General features: G+C 36.1%; 2 protein-coding genes across 13 annotated transcripts in view; one reads left to right on the top strand and one right to left on the bottom strand.

Moving 5' to 3' along the window:
• The window catches only part of LOC145684179 (uncharacterized), a 692,246-nt gene that overhangs the window by 241,025 nt on the left and 428,492 nt on the right, over positions 1-22,729 (bottom strand). The gene's annotated exons all lie outside the window — the stretch shown is intronic.
• On the top strand, positions 18,599-20,797 carry LOC145665986 (uncharacterized). Its single transcript, XM_081733094.1, has 2 exons — positions 18,599-19,393; positions 19,728-20,797. The coding sequence occupies exons 1-2, from the start codon at positions 18,739-18,741 to the stop codon at positions 20,108-20,110; spliced, it is 1,038 nt and encodes a 345-aa protein (XP_081589220.1). The 5' UTR covers positions 18,599-18,738; the 3' UTR covers positions 20,111-20,797.

Here is a 22,729-nt window from a genome sequence, read left to right as displayed (position 1 = left end):
AATTGCTACTCTGCATATTATGTTGGTGTAGTAAAGTAAATGTTTCTTCTTTAGAAGAGGAAATCAAATATGTAACATGTACAATTATGATTGAATGACTCTTTCAGCAGTAAGGCTATATGAGAAGGAGATGTGAACCTACTCCGAATTATATCAGCTCCCGCCGAGAATCGAATCTGGGTCTCCCACGTCAAAGCCATGTACACCAATTGTTTCACCACGAGGAGCTCATGTAAAATTATAGATTCAGAATGTGTCAATGCGTCCACTCGAAACTTCATTCCAGCACTAGGGATGGCCAGAACCAGTTAATAGTTGAACTTGTTTTCGGCTCAAAACAGATCCGGTTCCGGAACCGGTTTTCGAATCCAGGTCTTGAACCGGTTCCCAAGCTTCGGTTCCGGAACCGATTTTTCGAATCCAGGTCTGGAATCGGTTCTGAAAACCTGATCTCCAAGAACCGGTCCGGTTCCGCCGGAACCGAAACTTTGTGGCCATCCCTATCCAGCACTTCCCGAATATGTAAAATGACAGTGAGAGGGTCATAGTGGCGGAGTTGGAGAGAGCTCCGTTGTGAGGTGTCCTTGATTCGATCCCAGGTCATGCAAGTTTGTGGTGGACAACATCGGATCCATGGGCTTTCTCGAGATTCTTCCGTTTCCTCCCATATTCCTATTCCATAATATTCATAATTACTCACCTTTTTTAATAATCTGTCTCCTTCAGCTCACAGGACATAACCGTGGGTCTTAAAACTGAAACATTTGATTTCATTTTACAGCAGAAAACAAGGGTCTCATTTCTTCGAATTCATAAAAGATTTACATGGAATCTTCACAATATGCAGTTTAATTTTATGATTTTACTTAACAGATAGTTTTTAAAACGACTGTGAAATAATACTCTTCAAACAACTACATTGTCTGCATTGCAGGAGATCTGAAAAAAAAAAAAAAACTCTTTGGAATTCATGGATTTTATGTGTATGACGCTAGGAACCACTCATTCTCCGTGTAGAAGACTTAGCAATGAAGTATTATTTCTACTTTCCTTCTGCTTTCAGTATTTCCTTCTCTAATTTTACGTTGAATCTACATAATATGCAGCTTAAAATAAATTTATTATTAAGTATTGTGTATAACAAGAGGTAGTGTCACGTCCGTGTACGCCACATGAGGGAGTTTGGTTTGTATGACGTGATATTTTCTAAATTAATATTAAAACTGGTCGTTAAAAAAATGAAAAGAAATCTTTAAGTTTTACGTCCCTCGCTTATGCCGGTTAGGCTAAAGGACACGGTGATTATGAGAAATTAAGGAAATGCTGGCATGAAGAAAGGAGGGAACGGGAGAACCCTGAAAAAACCCACGCACACGGTGTTTGTGCACCACAAGCTTACTTGGCCGGGGATCGAACCAGAGACCCCATGCACAAGAAATAAGCACTCTAGCACTGACCTACCGTGACCCCCTTCCTGTTAGTTTAGGATTGGTAAATAATAAAAACCGTTTTCTTTTCATATTGTAAGTATGATATTAACTTCTATTTTGGAGAAAAACAAAGACATTAGGAATTTCGAATAATTTTTGGGGATAACATATTATGTAATTCCGGAACTATGCCTTCCAAATCGAGATGTCTGGGAGCCCCCAACCATAGTACAGGGTGGCCCATAATTAAATATATTATGTTTGACAGAGTATAGTATTTGTAATTCTGAACAAAGCGTTTCGATATGACAACACTGTGTAGCTTGAGGGTGGAGTTAACGGTCACTGGACTTAGAACCATTAGTGTGTAATACCAGTGCCAGAGTGGCTGAACGAGACATTCCCGTACCACTGGATCGGTTGACGTGGATTTATGAAGTGGCCCGCTCTTTCTCCCGATTTGCCATCATTTGACTTTTTTTCATATGGGTTGTTTTAAAGAACAAAGTGTACTAACATCTCATCCGCAACTTGGTCGAACTACGGAAAGCTATCACACAGTGAGAAAAAAATGTAGGTGGCGTACTTAAAAAGATAGGTTACATGCGTAATTCCTGTAGTTTTTGGACTTAACGTACAGCAGACGTATAACTGAAAATGTATGTTTTATAATACTTTCTGTATAAGTGTTCCAACTATACGTACTTTCTGTATGAAACAATGTAGGCGGTCAGGATCTCACATTCAAATATACGTATATAACATGTAGCTCACGAAGGTAACATAAGTATATGCATGTGATATACGGAAAACTGTTAGATGTCAGACATCCTGCAACGGCATGATGTAACACCTAAGGGCAGTGCCTATGTAGCATATGGATAACGTATGCTCCGTACTGATTTCTATAGTAAGCAAGATGATACCGTATATTTGTACAATATACCGTTGTCCGGAGAACGGATTTTTCTCTATGCAGAAGAATTAAACAAGATACCAGTACAAGTCTATCAAGCTGCTTGTGCTTGCTCTTTGTCTCCAGGCAGGGACGTATGCAGGGGGTGGGTCCTGGGGGTCCGGAGCCCCCTCCGAAATTTCGACTTTTGTTTAAATTTAGACTAATTTTAGGAACAATTTTAAGAATTTTAAAATAAAATACGCTCATATTGAGTTTGGATCCCCCCGAAATAAATTCCTGCGTACGCTACTGTCTCCAGGCATGTATCAATTTGGATGGGGCATTGGCGGACAGAGATTAAAATTCATATAAGGAAAGGTATGAAAGTAACGAGTTTATGTTCAGTCATATTGCTAGTTTCTTTACTGCAGTCTTTGAAGCATCATATATATAATTTATAGGCCACCCTGTAGATTTTCAAAATTACTTCTCCGTTTTCATTCTTTAATAAATAAATTCATTTTAATTTTCGATGATCGTATGACAGAATCCAAGTTATTTATCCGCTCACAGTAAAAGAACCATAAGTAACAAAGCACCCATTAAATAAAATAAATAGAAAACAAAGAAACAGAAAAAAGAAGTATTTTCATATCCTTAGCTTGGAGTTCATAAAACGTCTAACGCGATACACGACAGAATACTATGAATACCGTAAGTTCACTTTCCCACGGCGGCGCGGCACAGCGCCAGTCAGCGCGTGTGAAAATATAATTGAAATTTTCTTTAATATGAATTCGTATTTGCATTCACAGCTTTCCATTTTAATAGCCGCACGTGTGTCTACGTTCCGGAAAAAAACACAACGTTTAAATGTTTTGAGAATCCAACGGACAAGATATACGTCACCTCTTCCATTCATCAATCAGGGATTTTTTTTTTCTCTTGAGAACAATTATTAACGGTTAAAAGAAACACACAAGATTTACTCCTTAACCTGATACAGTGCTTATATTTTTTAAGTTTTAAATATAACGTAAGTTTTCAGTTGTCTTTTGAGGACTCACGACAATATATGGAAGATCAAAATAACGTTGTAGGATTTAAGGATTTTAAAATACAGTTAGGGAAGAAGGTTTTACATATAACAGCTGTTCCCATAAATATTATAATGCACTAGCTAATCTCCTTAGTTCATTGTCACATGATACTGTGACACCGTACGAGTTGAACCTTTTCAGAACTGTAAAGTACGTAAAACATATAATTTCAATTATTTAGGCTTAATCTGACATGTAAATATAAAAAAATCGTTATCGCATCAAAAAATCGTTATCGCATATCACTTCAACGGTTACCAAGTTGTGGGATGGCCTGGGACAAATATGTCCCTACGTTCAATAAAGGATTGTTCTTTTTTAACAAATAAACATAGGCAATTCTGTCTATGATAAGTTTTTAAAAACATTTTTATTCCTCTGAATAATGTTGGCAATTATAATGTACATGTGTGCTAATAGTAGTGTGTTCTTTATACTTCATAAATATCTGGTAAAAAAAAAAAAAAAAAAGATAAATAAAACCAGAGGTTCATTTTCAATACTGGATTGTAGAACAATTTGTATGCATATTTATTTATATTCAAGTTCATTCCTAAAGCTTAAAAATCCAACACTCGAAAACTGAAACATTTTAAACGATCCAGTAGAAATTTTGGACAGTTTAACCCGAGAAAGCCCGGGGGTGCCTCAGAGGCACCCTGGTCCACTTTTAATGCAATTATTCTTAATAGATGTTTCGTCGCGTGTCTTCCGCTCTAGAATTATCTTATCTCTTTGGAATATGCCCCCTGATTGAGTTGTTCATACGTTTTCTTATTTTACTTCAGAACAAAAATAGGGTTATATTTTATATTGACGTAAAGGCCCAAGGGGTGCCTCGGAGGCACCCTGGTCAATTTTTAACGAAAATTATTCTTAATAGATATTTCGTCCCGTGTCCTGCGCTCTAGAATTTTTCTATCTCTTTGAAATACACCCTCTGATTGCGTTTCCTAAGCATTTTTTTTTTACTTTTCCTAAGCGTTACTTTTTTATACTAACGTAAAGGCCCAAGGGGTGCCTCTGAGCCTCCTATTGAGGTATGAACTTTTCTAATTATTTGATACTGTTCATTGTTTATTACCATTGACAAATGATTTCATAGCAAAGTAGTGACTAGTCTTTAATGACGGAAAATACAAATGGTCGCGGTGAGTTCAGGTAGCTTGTATATGCAGCAGGGAACCTCAGAGGCACCCCCTGGGCCTTTTAAGGGTAAAATTAACATGGGCTTTCTCGGGTTAAACAAATGGGATAAATATGTCCCTTATACTGTAGCATATTCAGTGTATATGTGTATATTGCTTCTGACGGTTATGTCGTGCCTTCGGTAACGAAATTTTTGGTATTGTGAATTTTGCTCTTGTATTTTGAAAAATGAAATATCTTTCAGTTTAACGTCTCACGAATATAGCTTTTAGGCTAAAGGAGACAATGATTAAAGCAAATGAATGATGATGGAAGAATTGGTGGAATGAGAAAGTGGAAGAACCCTGAGAAAACCCATGGACAGAATGTTGTCCACCCCAAACTTACTTGAACGGGAATCGAACCAGGAACCCCATGCACTAAAGATAAGCGCTCTACCACTGAACCACCTACTCCCTTGCTCTATTTTCGTTAGAGTATGAGAATTTTAAACTAGTTTCGCTGGAAATACAGGATTCATCGGAAATACGTAAATCGAAACGCGTGTATAATTTAAAAATGTGGAGAGAACGAACATCTAGTTTAACAATAATAATAGTAATAACATGGCACACAAACACACATACATGATTTAATTTGTTATATCTTTGGTATTGTACTTATTTTATCGAGCGAGCTACATTTCTGTAATAGTAACTAAACTTATTTTTAATTTATAAAAAAATAACGTGAAGAGATTTAAGTACCGGTACTCAGGCCGGTAGCCAGCCCAAAAATATAGGGGGGACCCGGCCGAAGTTAGGGGGGGCCCGATCCAACCACATTATAGTTCATCACCATATTATAGTTCATTTGCAAGCATACCGTGAAAATTTTAGGGGGGGCAGCCTCCCCTAGACCCCCCGTGGACACGGGCCAGCCGGTACTCAATTTCAAATTGATGAACGATACAAAGGATATATATATTTTTTCTATCTCAAGGAAAAGCTATAGCTCAGAAATGATAGTGTACGAACGATTCTCAATGTTTAGAATATTATCTGCTAGTGATTGCAGAATAATAATTAAGATAATTATACTTATGACCAGAAAATATAAGTTTACTGCTTATGAATAACAAATTGAAACCATATCCAAATTCGAATTTTGATCACATTTTAAATTTTGATTTATTTTATTTGCCTACTAGCTGAAATGCTCTTCTTCCCATGGGAATAATAAGTTTGTGGAAGATATTTGAACACTAGTCCCCCCTTTTTTGGTTGCATATTTGAAAATCAACATGAAATGATAAAACATATGTAGTTATTACCAAGTATCAACAATGTTACAAAAATTCATTTTAAACTCTTCAGCTGACCCTTATTTTCGCAATTTTATGAATACAAAATGGAAAATTAAAATATTGTGGAATTTGTCCCCTTTTTCCCTTTAAAAGATGAAATTTCCAAAACTCTGTGATACATGACCAATCATTTTTAATGTGCAATTTATATACCGAGTTTTATTTCCCTAAGTTGAAAGGCTTCTGATATACTTTACTTTTCTCATAATTTGAACTTTGTTTTCCCTTATTATAAGCATTTTAATCGAAGTGACACGGAATATCGTCATTTCAGATTTTGCCAGAAGAGGGGCAAGGTTGTCCTCCGACATAAGACTTTCACATATTTTATTAATATGTTAGTATATGACTTATTTCTCAAACTTATGGAAGGGAAGAGCAATTGCCTCCTGCCATCCCCGAATGACGCCCCTGGTGACACGATAAAAACCCACTTTGAGTTAGGTACTACGTACAAAAATTCACTCCAAACGGTTCAGTAAGCGATAGGTAATTCCGGAACGATTCGTTCCGAACGATGAAAGAATCTAATCTCTGAAAGGAACTGGATTGATTTTGACAGAATCAAATGAGAGGTTGACTTAGTGGATTCGGTTGGTGAAACCAGACGGGACAACCAAAGAACAGACGAGTGGTTCCAGTTGATGGATTCATATGAATAGAAGCGGATAAAAGCAATACTTCAGAACAAGAAGACATTGTATGACGAAGAAGCATATAATGAACCTACTGTACATATCTAGAAATAACCAAACCTTCCTTTTTCGTTTTTGTGTCTCTTGTTTACGTATAACAAAGGCAAGAAATCAAGTAGAAATACAAATACCTAGGTAGTACTTTCTGAGCATGTCTCGAAATATCTTCCTATCCTTACCAAAATCAACTTTGCAACAGCCTATCAGTTGATGATAAAAGTGGTTTGACTAGTTTGACTGAAAGAAGGAATCATTTTGGAGAACTAGATGGAAACTCGGAACTATTTAATCCAACGGAACCAAAAGATTCGATCTGGAGAAACAAATCCTTGACTGGAATGAATTGAAAGAAATTTATTTCGGAAAAAGAATCAAACTGTCCATCATTACCGTTCATGTGATCACAAACAAGGAAACGATTTAGGTTTCCCATAAACGACTACGCTTGTCTTCGGTACGGATTTGTGTCAAAGTAAACATCTTACATAGAATTATTGTGTTCTAATGACCCTATATGTTCTAATAACCACTAAAACCCGGAAAACTTAAATATCTATTTTGAAAATAAAGAAAACTGTTCAACTTTTACATCATTAGTTTCAAAATATTAACAAATTAGAAAAAAAAAAGATGTAAAACATAAGGAAAACAGTAGTTTGTGTTAAATCAGATTGAAAGTGAAAAAAGAAAACATTTCTAGTAACTTTCACATCTCCTAAAGACAACAATTGTTGTGAAGCAGTGACATCTTGAGTTTTAGAAAAGAAAAGGCACAAGTGTATTGAAAAGGCAATTGGAATGCATTTTACTTCATGAATACTTTCGCGTGAATCTTATATTAAACAATTTCTCGCTTCATAGAGCGAGCTACTAACTTCTGTATTATTTTTGTTAGAAAAAAGCATCCGGGTGCCACTTGAAGGTACCCTTTCTTCCTGTTGACTTCAAACTCCTTTCTCTGAATTGAACAGAAGTCTTTTTTTCTGTTCTGTCGAAACATCTGTAGATGAATTTAGTAGACCAGAAAGCATTGACTCATATTAACTGTGGAGACACGATATAACAGGCAGGCAAATGGGAAAGACGATCTAATGTCTACAGAACCACTTTTCTTGAAAGGAAGAAAGAAAAAAAAAGGCATGCATAGTTTAACTAAATACTTAATAGAACGTTCTCAGAGGCTGCACATGCGTTAATTAACATTACTACAAAATAATAATTAAGACTCAGGAAACGAAAACAAATTAAGATTTTTCTCTTCACAAATATTTTCTTCATTAAAGGGGGACTAGTGAAAGTTTTCTACATTCTTTGAGTGATTCAAAATGTAGTCCTTTTCGTTGATTTGACTTACATTGTTACAATGTAAGTATTAAGTCATACCTCACAACCTCAATAACTTAATAAGCTTCAATATCTTTGTAGAAATGCTTGATTTAAAGATTTGTGGGCAGGGGCACGGTAGCTCAATAGTAGAGCGCTTACCTCTGAGGTCCCTGGTGGACAATCATGCTCGTGGGTTTTCTCGATGTACTCCCGTTTCCTCCCACCTTCTCATTCCACCAATTCTTCCATCATCATTCACTTGCTTTAATAATCGTCTCACCCAGCCTCATAGGCATAATCGTGGGATGTTAAACTCAAAGATTTCATTTCATATTTTCAAAGATTTCCAGGGGTGGATCCAGGGCGGACTTCTGGGGGGGGGGGCGATGGGTTGTAATACTGTTACTTAGAGCTACTTTTAAGAGCTCTAAACTCTGGAATGGGTTTTATTTATATAGAGCTATATAAAATAAGAAAGGGGCGATCGCCCCCCCCCTTACTGTATCTGCTCCTGGAGTTAATGTATTCTAGTTTCCAGATAAAGATAATGTAAAATCCAAGTATATTGTCAATCTATTGATCGCGACACACTGGTGAGTCTTGAAGAAGTGTTTGGTGTGTCGCAAAGTCCTTGTATCAGATCTGAACTCTTAAATAACTTTTGTTCTGTTTGTTTGTTGACGTTTAGCACCCCTTTCTACCAGCAAGCTATAATATGAGACGGGAACCTACAGCGGTGGACACTTCTAAATGGTACACCTTAGCAGTAAATCTCCATATGGCTGTACCATTTAGAAGTGTCCACCGCTGTACAATTTAAGGCGAATAAGGGCCAACTGCTAGCGTTAGCATACCGAGTGCTGAGTTCGATTTCTGGTGGGACAGCCTTGAAATATGAACGCATTTCAGTGGAAAAATTTACATATAACAAACACATAAGAGGCTTATTACATAAATTCTAAGCCTAAGCAAGAAAGATTAGAACTATACATATAACACTTTTAGGCCGTATTTATTAAATCTTTCTATCACGTCATATAAAATTTGGTATTAATATCGACTTTTATTCTGTTGTTGCAGGCAGCGACACAACTAGGCTAGTTGTCGCCCCCCCCCCCCCCTGACCGAACAAACCTAAATGCTCCCCAACTATACCTGACATTGGCATCACACAGTAATTCTCCTGTTACATTTTTTCAAGAGGAAAAGCTTTATTTAAAAGTTGTAGTACATAATTTAATTTTTAGTACAAGATAAGACACCAAACTAATTAGTATTTGATTGCCAAATAATCTGAGAGAAGCATACTTGACATATTCGTATAGTCTTATCATAACTACAAATCACAATGTTTTTGGAATTATATCGGGATGTGCATACGTGTAGAATGAATCAACAGTCTGTTGCTTTAGAATAGAATATTTAATTATGTCAAACAGTCAAGATGTTGTCTCGTGTATTATACTCAAACATTTCGGAAATCTCTTAAATCGATGTAAGTTAAGTGAAAGCACAAAAAAGCTGGAACTAAAATTTAACTTTGTGGGCTCTTTTGGCTGCAAAGGTTTTTACAATGTACTCAAAAGATAGCCTTGAAGCTAACTTATGATCTATGGATCAGTGGCGGCTTTAGCGGGTAGGCCGGATAGGCACAGGCCTACTCAAAAGTTTTGAAAAATATATAAACGCTAATAGGTACAATAAGGAGTGAATATATTTTCCACTATTTATATTAATGGTAGATAATTATTTAACAAATAGCATCAACCCCTACTGTAAAAGTAATTTCCTACTGTCATTAATCAATCAAAGTGTAGTCTATATGTATTCATAAGCGAGAGAGCGGGCCTACCCAAAATTAAAATCCAAAGCCGCCCTTGCTATAGATATGATACAAAGGTTGGTGAGTCGTTGTCCAGTTAAATTCCTGAGGAAATTTTTTTTATGATCTTTAGTTTGCTAAAACTCCTTTCCTTGCCTTAGAGTGAAAATAAATATTTGCCCAGTTTTGCGCTCCCCAATCCAGCGCCCGGGGCACAAGCCCTGTTCCCCCCCTTCCTTACGTTACTGGTTACAGGCCCAGAAAAACAGAGTGAGCAAAGTGTGACCAGATGGAGAAATTTAAGGCGAGTCGAGGATTTCGGTTTAACAAGCTGCAAAGAACATTAATTGCAGCCGATTCATAAAATTCTTTCGCTGGCCAGAGTTGACCAGAGAGATTTGTTTCTAATTACCATTTAAAAATATTTGATTGTTAAACGATTAATTGAATAACTGGAGTTCAACGCTTCTCTTCGGCACTGATGTTATATGAAAGGGGTCCGCTAATTAAAGTAGAATTCGAATCCAATTTGTCTCCTTCAGTGGTAGAGCGTTTACCTCCGGTGCTTGAGGTCCCTGGTTCGATCCCAGCTGCGCCGTGTGGACTTTGTGGTGGACAAACACCGTGCTAGTTAGAGGAAGAGGGGGGGGGAGGGGGGGGGGGGGGGAAAGGAAGGGAGGGGAGTAAAGAGAGATCAAATCAGAGTGGTCTCGTAGCCTAACAGGCATAACCGTGGGACGTAAAACTTAAAGATTCCATTTCATTTTCCAATTTGTCTCCAAGGCAGCCATCCTCACCGAGAATTGAACTCGGGACAATGTATACAGAAACTACGCGTTTTAACCAATTAGTCAGAAAGGAGTTCCATTGCGTTTTGGTAAGTTGGACCAGAAACATTAAGAGTGAAACACAAAAGGGATTTCTGAGCTCCTTCATGGCTAAGCGGTTAGCGTACGCGCCTTTGGCGTGGGAGACCCAGGTTCGATTTCCGGCGGGAGTTCGTGTGGTTCGGATTCCACGCTGGCGTCTCATATACCCTCGCTGCTGAAAGGGACGATAAACTCAAAATCAACTCAACAAAAGGGATTTCTGGAAGTAAGCGCACTGGCCAATATATATAAACAGAGTGTTTCAAAAATGTAGGACACACTTTAAAACATTTATATATATATATATATATATATATATATATATATATATATATATATATATATATATATATATATATATATATATATATATATATATATATATATATTCGCACCTGGGGATAGAAAAGTAGTGTGATGTCTGCTCAACAGATGACAGCAGTATCAAGGAGCTAGTGTCATCATGACGGAAACATGATTGAACTCCGAAGACCGTAGGATTTTTTTTTAAAGTGGTACTGAGAATTTGAGAATACAGTTGAGATTCAGAGACAATGGAAACGTGCGTTTGATATTACTCCGCCTTCACGGCTGGCACGGCCTTCACACATGATAAATTTGAACTCCCATGGAACAGTGTGTGACGTACACAAAAACCGATCAGGGCAACCTCAGACAGCGACAAGTAACGAATTCTCGGTCGCGGTAATAGAACTGTTTCAGAGATACCACAAAAACGCGGTACTGTGCGGTAATAAAAGGCTTTATTATCGACACGATGACGCCTCTCCGCGAGAACAGAAGAGCACATCTTGATAACACTGTTCCATTCTTTTGAAAATATCGCAGAGAAGGACCATGAGGAACCGAAAAGGGTAAGATATACCGCAGGAAACCAAGTACACTGGACAGACTTTGGGGACATATTAAAGCAGTCTGCGCAGAAATCACATTGCAAAATTTAGTAAGAGTTGCTGAAACAGTACAGAATACGTGCTCGGAAATGTAAGGATGCTGCATTTATTGAAGTGTAGAGAGTGACGTCTATTGAAGTGCAGATTTTGATGTCTATTGAAGTATTCAAACTGATATGTAATCTCAATTTCAGGCGAGTAAATATCTTTATATGAAATTAATTATTCTTTGAATGAAAATCAATGGACTCAAGCAAGCTTACCAATTCGCTTAGGAGGTTTAAGCGTAAGAAAAGTCTCAGATTTAAGCTTTCCAGCTTTCCTGCCATGTTCTGGAGTGAAGCCACCTGTCTCCAACGTACTAAACATACCAGTTGACAAAGTGGAAATTCATCACTTGACGGAGGGATTGGGGATATGGAACGGTATATACAATAATGAGACTCCCGCTGTGTTGGACTCACAACAGAATTGGGATAAATTTATATTAACAGCAATAATTGATAAAGAATTGCTCCCTGAAAATATATCTGATATAGCCCGTTTTAAATCCTTACAAAGAAAAGTATCTGGCGCATGGCTACAGGCTACACCGACAAAAAAAATATTGGAACTTTCTTAGACAACAACACGTTTCAAATTTGTGTCGCTCTACGTCTCGGTTTAAAAATCTGTCATGGTTTCAAATGCACATATCAGGAACAAGTTGATGAAAAAGGCTTACATGCACTAAGCTGTTCTAGGAGTGGAGGTCGAATTTCTCGTCATGGAGAGCTAAATAATATAATAAGACGAGCTCTTGACACTATTGATATCCCAAGTATTTTAGAATCATCTGGAATGTTCAGAGATGATGGGAAACGACCAGATGGAGTGGCATTAACTCTTTGGAAAATGGGGCAACAACTAGTATGGGATGTTACATGTGTAGACATATTTGCATTTCCCCATTTAGCTTCATCATGTAACGAGGTAGGAAATACTGCTGAGAGAGCCTGTAAGCGTAAACACACGAAATATTCCAAATTAAAAGAAGATCATATATGTTCATCGCCTTTGCTATAGAAACTATGGGAGTTTTTAGCCGGAAAGCTAGGGAGTTCCTAAAGGAAATTGGGTCGAAATTAAATTTCAAGACGGGAAATACGAGAAGTGCACAATTTTTATTTCAGTGTATTAGTTTAGCAATACAGCGAGGCAATGCGGTCAGCATTTTAAGTTCCTTCCCTTCTTCAAAAATGTAAGAAGTTTTTTTTTTTTTTTTTTATTTGAAATGAGCCGGAATTTATGAACACTTTCGACTGACAAGTTTGTAAACTAAGTTTTGTCAACTCCGTCATATTTCTCATGCTACTTCCAAACATGTGGAAGATGGACTTATTCGCTACTCTTGGTTATGAAGTTAATTTGTTTTACAAAATTTTGTTTTTAATTTTTATTTATTCAAGTATTAACTCAAAATCATATTTGAATCGAATATGTAACGCTTTTTAAAACTTTTTTATTTTTGAAACTGTCAACAATATCAACATGTACGTACAGTAGTTATGTTACTTTCCTTAATCAATGTTTAAATTTCGTGTATAATCAAAATTCCTGCTATTTAATAAATTTATATGTAAAGCTTTGAACATTTCTTTGTTTGCCTGAAGTGTATGTCCATTTTCGAAATATTCTGTGTATATATAAAAGAATCACCTCAACATTAGTCCGGAAGAACTGATGAAACAACTACTTGAAAATCTTCCATCATCATGGGTGACAGCGGAATTCGAACCCGATTCATGTCGATTATGAGGCAAATAACGCTACTCATTCATATATGGCCGTAAATCTGGCTCGATGTTACGATTCAACACTAGAAAAAGCGAAAGTTCTTATTGGTTTCCTTGCATTCAAACATGAACAATTTCGAACACGCAAATAGACGAAGAAAACTATTAAAACTTTATAATTATTTCAAGTACTGAAGAAACTTAAATTTACTAAGAAAATGGCAATGTAAAAGTTGATGTTACTAAACACAAGAAGAAAAACATAGCAATTGGTTTGAGAACAAAGGGTGCACGGAATGTTTGTTTATTGAAGGAGACGGAATAAATAAATAAATAAACAAATAAATAAATATCTTTAGAAGAATCTAAGAGATAAGAGAAATCCTAAAGTGCCAAATGTAAATTGAGGCTTTCACATTTTTCTTCTTCACGAATAAAGTTAAACTTCTTTGGAAGATTAGTCTCGCGTTTCACATAGCAATTCTTCTCCATTAGCCAAAAAGAAAAGAAATAAAAAAAAGAGAAAAGAGACATTTAAGAGACAGAGAACGAGGATTCTTCCGCCTAACAAGAGATTTTGTGTTACTTCTGTCAACAGTTTCCTTCCAAGTATTATAATTTTTGTACACTTTTCTTTTTCCAATGGCTCCTTGTTTTCTATTTGCAAGCCCTGCAGACATCCTTACAGAGGTAGTGCTACTAATCGTATGAAGAAAAGCTCATGTCATTTTGTTTTGCAACTTTTTTTAAAAAGATATGAGTATACGTAAAATATAGTCTTCATGTAGCTTTCGCACTTATCAAGGACGTATCGAGAAATTTTCGATATTAGGGGAGAGGTGGGCAATGGCGATCACATAAGAAAAATGAGTTATTACTTAGTTTCATTTGCAAAATATATTGAAACAAATTTGTAAATACGTACTCCAATCCTTCTACAGTAAGTGTGTAAAATAAGAAGAGGGTCATTATTTCAGTTCGGGAACACGATGGAAAAAACTCAAATTCCTACTTTGGTCGCCTTTCCCATCACATGTTGGTAATGGCGATCACAGTACAAGCTTAATAAACACACATAGTTTCATAGGCAGTTCAAGTTTTTTTTCTTTCTACACTGCGCCTTCGAAAGGCTGGGAAACGTCAACTGAATATTTTATTGACGTTTTTTTCAAAGACACGTCACAGGTATGTCCATGTGGTGAGTCCACAACAGTACAGTCAGCATGCACCCACGATCCACAAAGGTTACACCGATACCAAAGTTTCAGTGTTTGACTCAAGTAGGCGTATTACCTATCTTAGGTCTAGCCTCTTTTATAATTTTTGGGTGGAGAAGTATTCCAAATGTTTGTTAGGAATGGCGATCACCATGATGGTAAACCGATCACGTTGAAGCATTCTCAACATTGCGCCATTTTAAAAATGGAGCTGGTTATACTGTAAAACGTAGTTTATTTTAAATATAACTATGTGTCGTGCATTAGACGTAAATATAACTTTTTATGAATCTTAGTAACTTCAAGATCTTACAACTTAAAATTGTACGTATCGTGAGTTGAAATATGCAGATCCTTATAAGAAAATCAACAAAAACAATTTTCAGCACGCTGTACACTTCAGTTTTCTCTGACAACTTCCTCGACAATACACAAGAAACCTTGCTACAAGAGGCAGCTGACAGCACTAGTTTGACTTCTCCTTGGGTCACGCAAGAGGGCAAAGTGGGCTGATCGCCATTCCCAACTGATCGCCATTCCCTTCCTCTCCCCTACGAGGTTAATCTGTATTAACTAATCGTATGCGTTTCTTGTATTGTGGTCCACGGATCACATGTGTCCCCGAGGGCTGTTTTTTCCTTATAAAGTATGAAGTTCAGTTTAACTTGTATGTTTTTCATAAAGTTTAATCACTAATAATAATAGCCAGATGCAACTTCTGGATTATACTTTGGTTATACTCATTATCTACTGACATACAGGCGGAATACTACTTACCGTCATTCATGTTACATTAGAAAGGAATATATATATATATATATATATATATATATATGGGTCATTCTCCAAATTGGGGACACTTTGTGTAACTCTCCAATAATATGAAAGCCCTTTGCAAAAAAAGGTTCTTATTCTTTTTTCAGTCAAGCAGCATTGATAAACTATAAGTTCCAACCGATATTATCGTTATTTTAAAATTTAGGTTTAATACAAAAGTTTTTGAACCACTTAAATGTCAACTCCATGGTATGTAACTAACTACATTTTTATTCAGAGAATTGAAGTTTTCTTGACTATGGCATTATGCGACTTCTTTGTACTTTTATTTGCATGAAGCGAAAATATGAAAGAATTGAACGGCAATAATATTATTTTCCAAGACAATAATAATTTATTTATTTTTTTTGTTCAAACTCGCGTTACCAATATTTTATATCAACTTCTTGGGGAAAATGAAGTTCTCAAAAATGCAACAGATGGCATGAGCAGCGCTATTTTGTCCGCACGGGAAGAAGGTTGACGCCATGTTGAGTTGAAACAACTTGTAGTGTGAAAGATACCGCGCAGCGCAGGAGCACAACGTTCGTAGAAAGTAGAAATTTCAGGTAGGTTAGGTTTTTATCAGTCAACTCCATGTTTGCAAGAAACTTTTTAATTGTTGTTTGTATCAAAAAAGAAATATGCTCAAGAGGTTAAACATACACTGCAAATGATACACTGTAAAAGGCATTTTAATATTTCTAAAACTGTAGAGTCCATCTCTGAGTAAACACAAAAACGTCAACTCCATGGTCGTCAACTCCATGGAATTACGTTGTTGCTTTATCTCCACGGAGTTGATGGTAACGTACATGGAGTTGACAAGGCGCTAAATACTAACTGACCGAGCTAATTGAAATTTACAAGCATCGGCGCAAATCTGTTTTCAACATTGGGAGAGACGGGTAAGACCGTTCCCATATTTTTTCTTAATTTTTTAAGTGATGTTCAAAATATTTATGAAGTTGGGAAACAATATTATGGAGAATCAAGGGAGAAGCATAGTTGTCTTCAACATTGGGAGGCGGGCAGATTTCATGCTTATTCTGGGGGAGGGGAGATGAATCTGATTTCTGAGGTAAACCTGTTGTATATTATACAGCAAGGGACATCAATTTCATCTCACTTTCCATTGTGGTAGTCGAACACAAATAATATTTCTCCCCCCCAAAAGAAAAACACATTTCAAATAGGATTATCGGGGGAACAGTGCCCCCAGTTCCAAGATTGGGAGACATGTCCCCCACATTCCCCGGGACTTGCGCCAGTGTCTACGAGTCAACTTGCTTGGCATTTGCCTTGTGTGTCTATCTGTCTGTCACTATGTATGTATGTACACACGGAAAAGAAAGTATTTGACAGTTGACAAATTTCCTTTTGCCAATAACTCGGGAACAAATGAATTAATCTGGATCTTTTTGTCGTTATCCTTAGAATAGTTATAATTTGATTACTTGGAAAAGTCGGTACTCTAATAGATTAATTTATTCTTGAGTTATTAGGAAAAGAAATTTTGTCAACTGAAGAATACTTTCCTTCGTGACTGTACCACGATAACTTCCGAACGAATGAACCGATTCAAATGACATTTTCACAGATTGTTTATTCTTTCAATGTACAGTACAGGTCAAGTTCGTTGGGGAAACAAAGTCAGACCAGAGGGAGGGGGTGAAACCCCCTCAAAGTTGTAAAAAGTAGAAAAATGAAGAAAACTTCTGCATTTAAACCGCGTTTAAATGTTTTGAAGCGCATATATTACATAACTTTTAGGTGAATATGTTATTCTTGTTCTTTTCAGCCAAAATGGGAAGAATTTCAAAAAGGAGAAATCAAACAATTGAAGAAGTCAGAAAGAAAAAGAGAGAAGCTGAGAGGTTGAGACGTGAAAGAATTCGTAATAATCCTGAATTATATGAACGGTTTAAGCAGAAAGAAAGAGCACGATACCATAAAAGGAAGAGCGAAGGCAAGATAAAATTTATTCAGGATCTTAGTGAAAGAGAACAACGAATGCGGAGAAAAATGTGGAGAAAGTCCTCATCTAAGTACAGAAGAAATATAAAACGTGGTGAGAAATTTTGTGACTATTTAAATACTTTAAGTCTTCCAGCAAGTCTTGAACAAGATGCCGAAGTTGAGAATAATCTTAGGCAGCCAAGTACAAGCTCATCCGATGGAAGGAAGAGGGTAGGAAGGGAGAAAGTTAAGAAAGATAGAGCAAAGGCATATAAAGAAATTAAGAAGCTGAAGAAGGAAGTGAACAAATATAAAGGAAAATGCGAACGTTACAAGATGAAATATTATAGGTTAAAGAAAGGAACGGGCAACATTTCAACTCCAAGGTCGAAAGTAACACGTATGCTCCTAAAAGAAAATGTGACACCACGTGTTAGACAAAGACTGCTTTTCAGCGAAGTTTTACTTACACAAATGAGAGACAACATTCAACGAAGTAAGCATCCGCGGGAAGCTCGAATCTCATTATGTCATTTTGTATCAGGGAAAATTGTTAAAAAGTATCGATGCATGAAATACTTAAAAGATATTTTAAGTTATAAAGTTCTGAGAGGAGATAGTAAACATCTGAGACATAAGTCAGTGGTGAAGCGTGAAAATGTAGTACGCGATATAAAACTATTTTTGGAAAAAGATGAGTGTAGTACGCTTTGTCTCGGGAAAAAAGACACGATAACAAAACATGGTCAGAAAATGCAAAAACGTTTTCTTAATGATACATTACAAAATTTGCACAAGCGATTTTGTACTCAGAGTGACTATTTTGTGACTTATGCTACATTTTGCAAGTTACGCCCATTTTGGATTGTTGCTCGTAAGTTAAAAGACACAGAAAGTTGTCTTTGTATTACTCATGAAAACGTAAGTTTGATCTTCTCTAGACTGAAATATTTGCGTCTAATTGATTATAATAACATTGACACTTTGTGTTATAGTTTGTGTTGCGAAGATACTCAAAGTGAGAATTGTTACAGAAGACAGTGTGCAAAGTGCAAGGTAAAAAAAATCTGTTATAAATTTTGAAAAGAACCTGAAAGTTAAATATGAGAAGTGGGTGAGTAGGAAACACGTGATAAAAACAAAAGCAGGAACGAAAGTGTGCACAAAATACGCGAAAGAAATACTTGAAAGCACAGCAGAAGATCTTTTAACTGAGTTTGAGAAGTTACTTCCAGAATACATGGTGCATGTAAATAATAATTACCATCAACAAGATCAGATATCGAATTTAAAACAACGTCTAACTATTAGCACTGTCTTACTACATGTTGACTTTTCAGAAAATTACAACTGTAAATATTCTAGAGAAATACAGGCATGCCATTTTGGTGGTTCGCGTGAACAGGTGACCATTCATACAGTAATGATGTATTATAAAAGTGAAAACTCGCAAGAAATAATGAAGAAAGCCATCTGTACGCTTTCCGATAGTTTGCGTCACGATCCGATTTCTATCATTGCACATTTGAACCCTGTGTTTATTCGAATAAAGGACTCAGTACAAAATGTTACAGAATTGCATTTCCTTAGTGACGGACCAGCCACGCAGTATCGTAACCGAAAGATGTTCCAATTAATTGGGACATATATCCCGAAAGTGTTTCCAGATCTAAAAATCATTACTTGGAATTTCAGTGAAAAGGGACATGGAAAGGGTGCTCCCGATGGTTTAGGAGGAACTCTGAAAAGAACAGCAGATTCTCTTGTAGCGCAAGGTAAAGATGTGGCAAACTACACTCAATTAGTTGAACTAATTGCTGAAAATGTTAAAGGAATCGAGGTAATACCTGTGCCTGAAGCGGAAGTAAAACAACTAGATCACCTCGTACTTGAAAAAGCACCACGTTTTAAAGGAACTCTACAAGCGCATCAAATAACATGGGCTAAGAGTGATACTTCGAAATTACGTGTCAGAAGATTGAGCTGTTTCGACTGTTTCCCTGGTGATACCTGCTGCCATTACGAAATTGGGTGTATCTCTCTAACCGGAAATTGCAATCGGGCTTCTTCAGTTACCTGTATCCTTTCTCTGAAGACTAAATGTATTTATGTTAAGTTAAAAATTCTTAATTTTACTAACCCATATTACTTAATATTTAATATTTAGATAATTTCCGAGGGTAAGGGTAACACGATAAATAGGAAAATAACCTAACACCAATGTTTTATTCAAATTAATAAAATTTAGGATAATTAGGGATGGAATAGACAAAGCAACGGAAGATATATTTTGATAAGATTGGTAGATTGAAGTACTATAGCAATTTTAAAAGTACTCTATGCAGGTCATTTTTCTTCAAAATATTACCACACTCCATCTATAGTACGTGCTATTTCCTTAACATCTGGTAGGTCTTTCTTCAACAAAGAAACTAAATGTAAGTGATGTATACACTAGTTCTGATTCCGAAACCGAAAAGGTACGTGGATCAACATGCCCAACACAAGCTAATGTTGGAAGTGACATAATTGATTGTTTCGTTGTGGTTGAATTTCAGTGTGGAAAGACTTCCAGACATTATGTTGGTCTTGTGTTAACTAAACAGTGCGATGAATATAAAGTAAAGTTTTTAAGACGTAAATACAATGGTTCATTTTACTATCCAAAAGAAGACGATATTTCTTTTATTCCTTTAACTGACATTAAGCAAGTCTTGGGAAAGCCAGAAGAAACACGGAGACATACTTTGATTTTTCCTGATCTTGATGTCAAAAAATTTTCAAACATATGCTGAAAAGCAGACCAATGTGTGTTTAAGTAGCTCACAAGTAAAATGTTATGTGTTCATTTATTCAAGATTTCAGTAGATTTTTTTTCTTTTAGTATTTCGTCCTAATTGTTCTTTTCAATTCACATAAACTGATATATACTCTAAGTATCCATTATTATAATAAGTACAAATACAATAGTCTATTACATATATATTAGACTTATAGTTCAACAATTACATGTTAACCTTGAATTTTATTACAATATTATTTTTACGTATTATATAACATGTAGGTATGAATAGGAATACATGTCAATTCATTCATTCAGACCACTTATATCATTTTGGACTATAGTCACTGGTTATAAACTCCATTTCCTTAGAAATATTAGTAAACTATAAGTGATACGTGTTCCTTACAGTTTCATTTTAGTACATTAAATTCTGTTATGAAGGTGTATTAGAAGTACTGCATCATTTCACATTTTCTTTTAATTGGTTGCAACTCATATAATCTAAAACTTTCAACTCCGTGGAACTAACATCAACTCCGTGGACACTGAAAAATATTGAACTTCAAAAAAATACTAAAATATGACTAAAGTGTACGCCAAATGCATTTTTGGTTATCAGTATCATGTACTGATGAGAAAAAAGTTACAACATTCCTCAAAGAAAAAAGTTGAATAAATAAATATTTTACATTCTAAATTGTCCCCTATTTGGAGAATGACCCATATATATATATATATATATATATATATATATATATATATATATATATATATATATATATATATATATATATATATATATATATATATATATATATATATAGTCATTTAAAATTACTGATATTCTTAACGTATTGTTGTTATAATACCCAGTTCCAATCCGGATATGAAAGATGGGAGGGACAAAGAGGGATGTCTGTTTTCACTTAAGGTAGGCAATTTTTTTAACTTTCTTTTTGAGTAATTGATCACCATTTCGGATAATTTTCAACACGTCTTCACCGGAAATATTTTCCGCCGATCAGGGGTAAAAGGGAGGGGGAACGCGGAGGGATGTCGTTCCAACACTTCCACAAAATATCTGTGGTGTCCCCCTCCTTTCTAAAAAATTACAATGGGCAAAGATAAGCATGGGGGACGGTTTAACGTCAGGCGTCCCCCTCCCCTTTGAGATCCACTTTTACCCTTGTCGCCGATTGATTAATTACGTGTGCTTTGATGCGAGAGTTTCAGATTGGATCACTGGTCTTTCGTAGGAGAAAAGATTCTGAAGTTAAAACAACCTTAATAAGTCACAAAATTAAACTTACATTGAACAACCATGCAATACTATTTATTTCGAAATAAGACGAGATAGCTAACAGAAATAGTCATCTCAAGTTGGATGGGGTTACTGCACGCTTGTTCATGTTTCAAATTTGCTTCTGATATGGTTATTCGTAGATTGTTTTGTCACTCATTTCTTTTTACTAGGAATGGGCAAAACCGGTTTCCAGAAAACCGAAGTCCGAAAACCGACATTTCGGTTTCTCCAAAACCGGTTTCGGTTTTCTCACCGAAACCAATACAGGTTTTCTACAAAAACCGGTTCGGTTTTTCACCGAAGCCGGTTTCGGTGAAAACTTTTGGAAAACACATAGGACTATTTCTGTGGAAACGGAATCGGTTTCCGGAGAACAACGAAATCAATATTCTGGTCAGAAATGAAACAAATTTTAAAAAAAAAACGGAAACGGTTTTGAGGAAAACCGAAACTGATTTCGGTGAAAAACCCGAAACCGGATTTTTGAAAATTTTCAAAAACCGGTTCCGGTTTTTCTAAAAACCGAAAAAACGGTTTTTTGTGCCCACCACTACTTTTTACATGATTGTTGCTCTTTTCTTCTTTAATCTTTGAACTAGACTTCATTTGGAGCATTAGAGACGAATTCGGTCTTGGTTCACAGTGATTTCGGTCTTGAGCAAATTTGGCCTTTGTTCTTCACGAATCTCAACCAAATTCGACAAGAGAACTAAGGAGGCCATTGACGACCTTCATACATACTTTGGTCTGAATCAGCTAGGTTTTTGCCTAAAAATAAAAGTTTATGTCTCTTCGTGTTTTCAGTCAGATTTTCGAGTAAACTTGACCTTTAGTATTGATCAACCATAGCTAGATTTTGCTGAGTAAGTACACCATCAGTGATCTGTATGCCAATTTAGATCTAAATTAGTGGTGAATGTCAATCTTTTGACTTCGATCTAGGAAAAACTTTTGTCGTGCAGTACAAATTTAGATCTAAACCATCTCGAGCAAATTTCACAGGGAATCAATAAAATTCATATCAATTTTGGTTTAAATTAAAATTACTCATGAGACGAGATAATTTCAGTGTCGAGACAGAACTGTGCGAATAACAACAGATTCAGAGACGAGACATCATTTTGACAACATCTTTTTCGAGACGAGAAGCCTCAACTTTTGTCTCTTACGTAACATTAGTCCAAATCGGTCAAGCTATTCCTCACAAAGTAACATTTACAGACGAGTAGTTTGAAGGAAGTGTACAGTGACTCACTTCTTCACAAAATATGTATACATTACCTATACACACGACCAAAGTGAGATCTTGCGGTCAGCAATATTGTC

Source organism: Thermobia domestica, chromosome 1 (genome assembly GCF_964235325.1).
Source record: "Thermobia domestica chromosome 1, izTheDome1.hap1.1, whole genome shotgun sequence".
Lineage (NCBI taxonomy): Eukaryota > Metazoa > Arthropoda > Insecta > Zygentoma > Lepismatidae > Thermobia > Thermobia domestica.
Note: the sequence above shows the minus strand (reverse complement) of the source record. Positions and strands in the feature narration are given on the sequence as shown.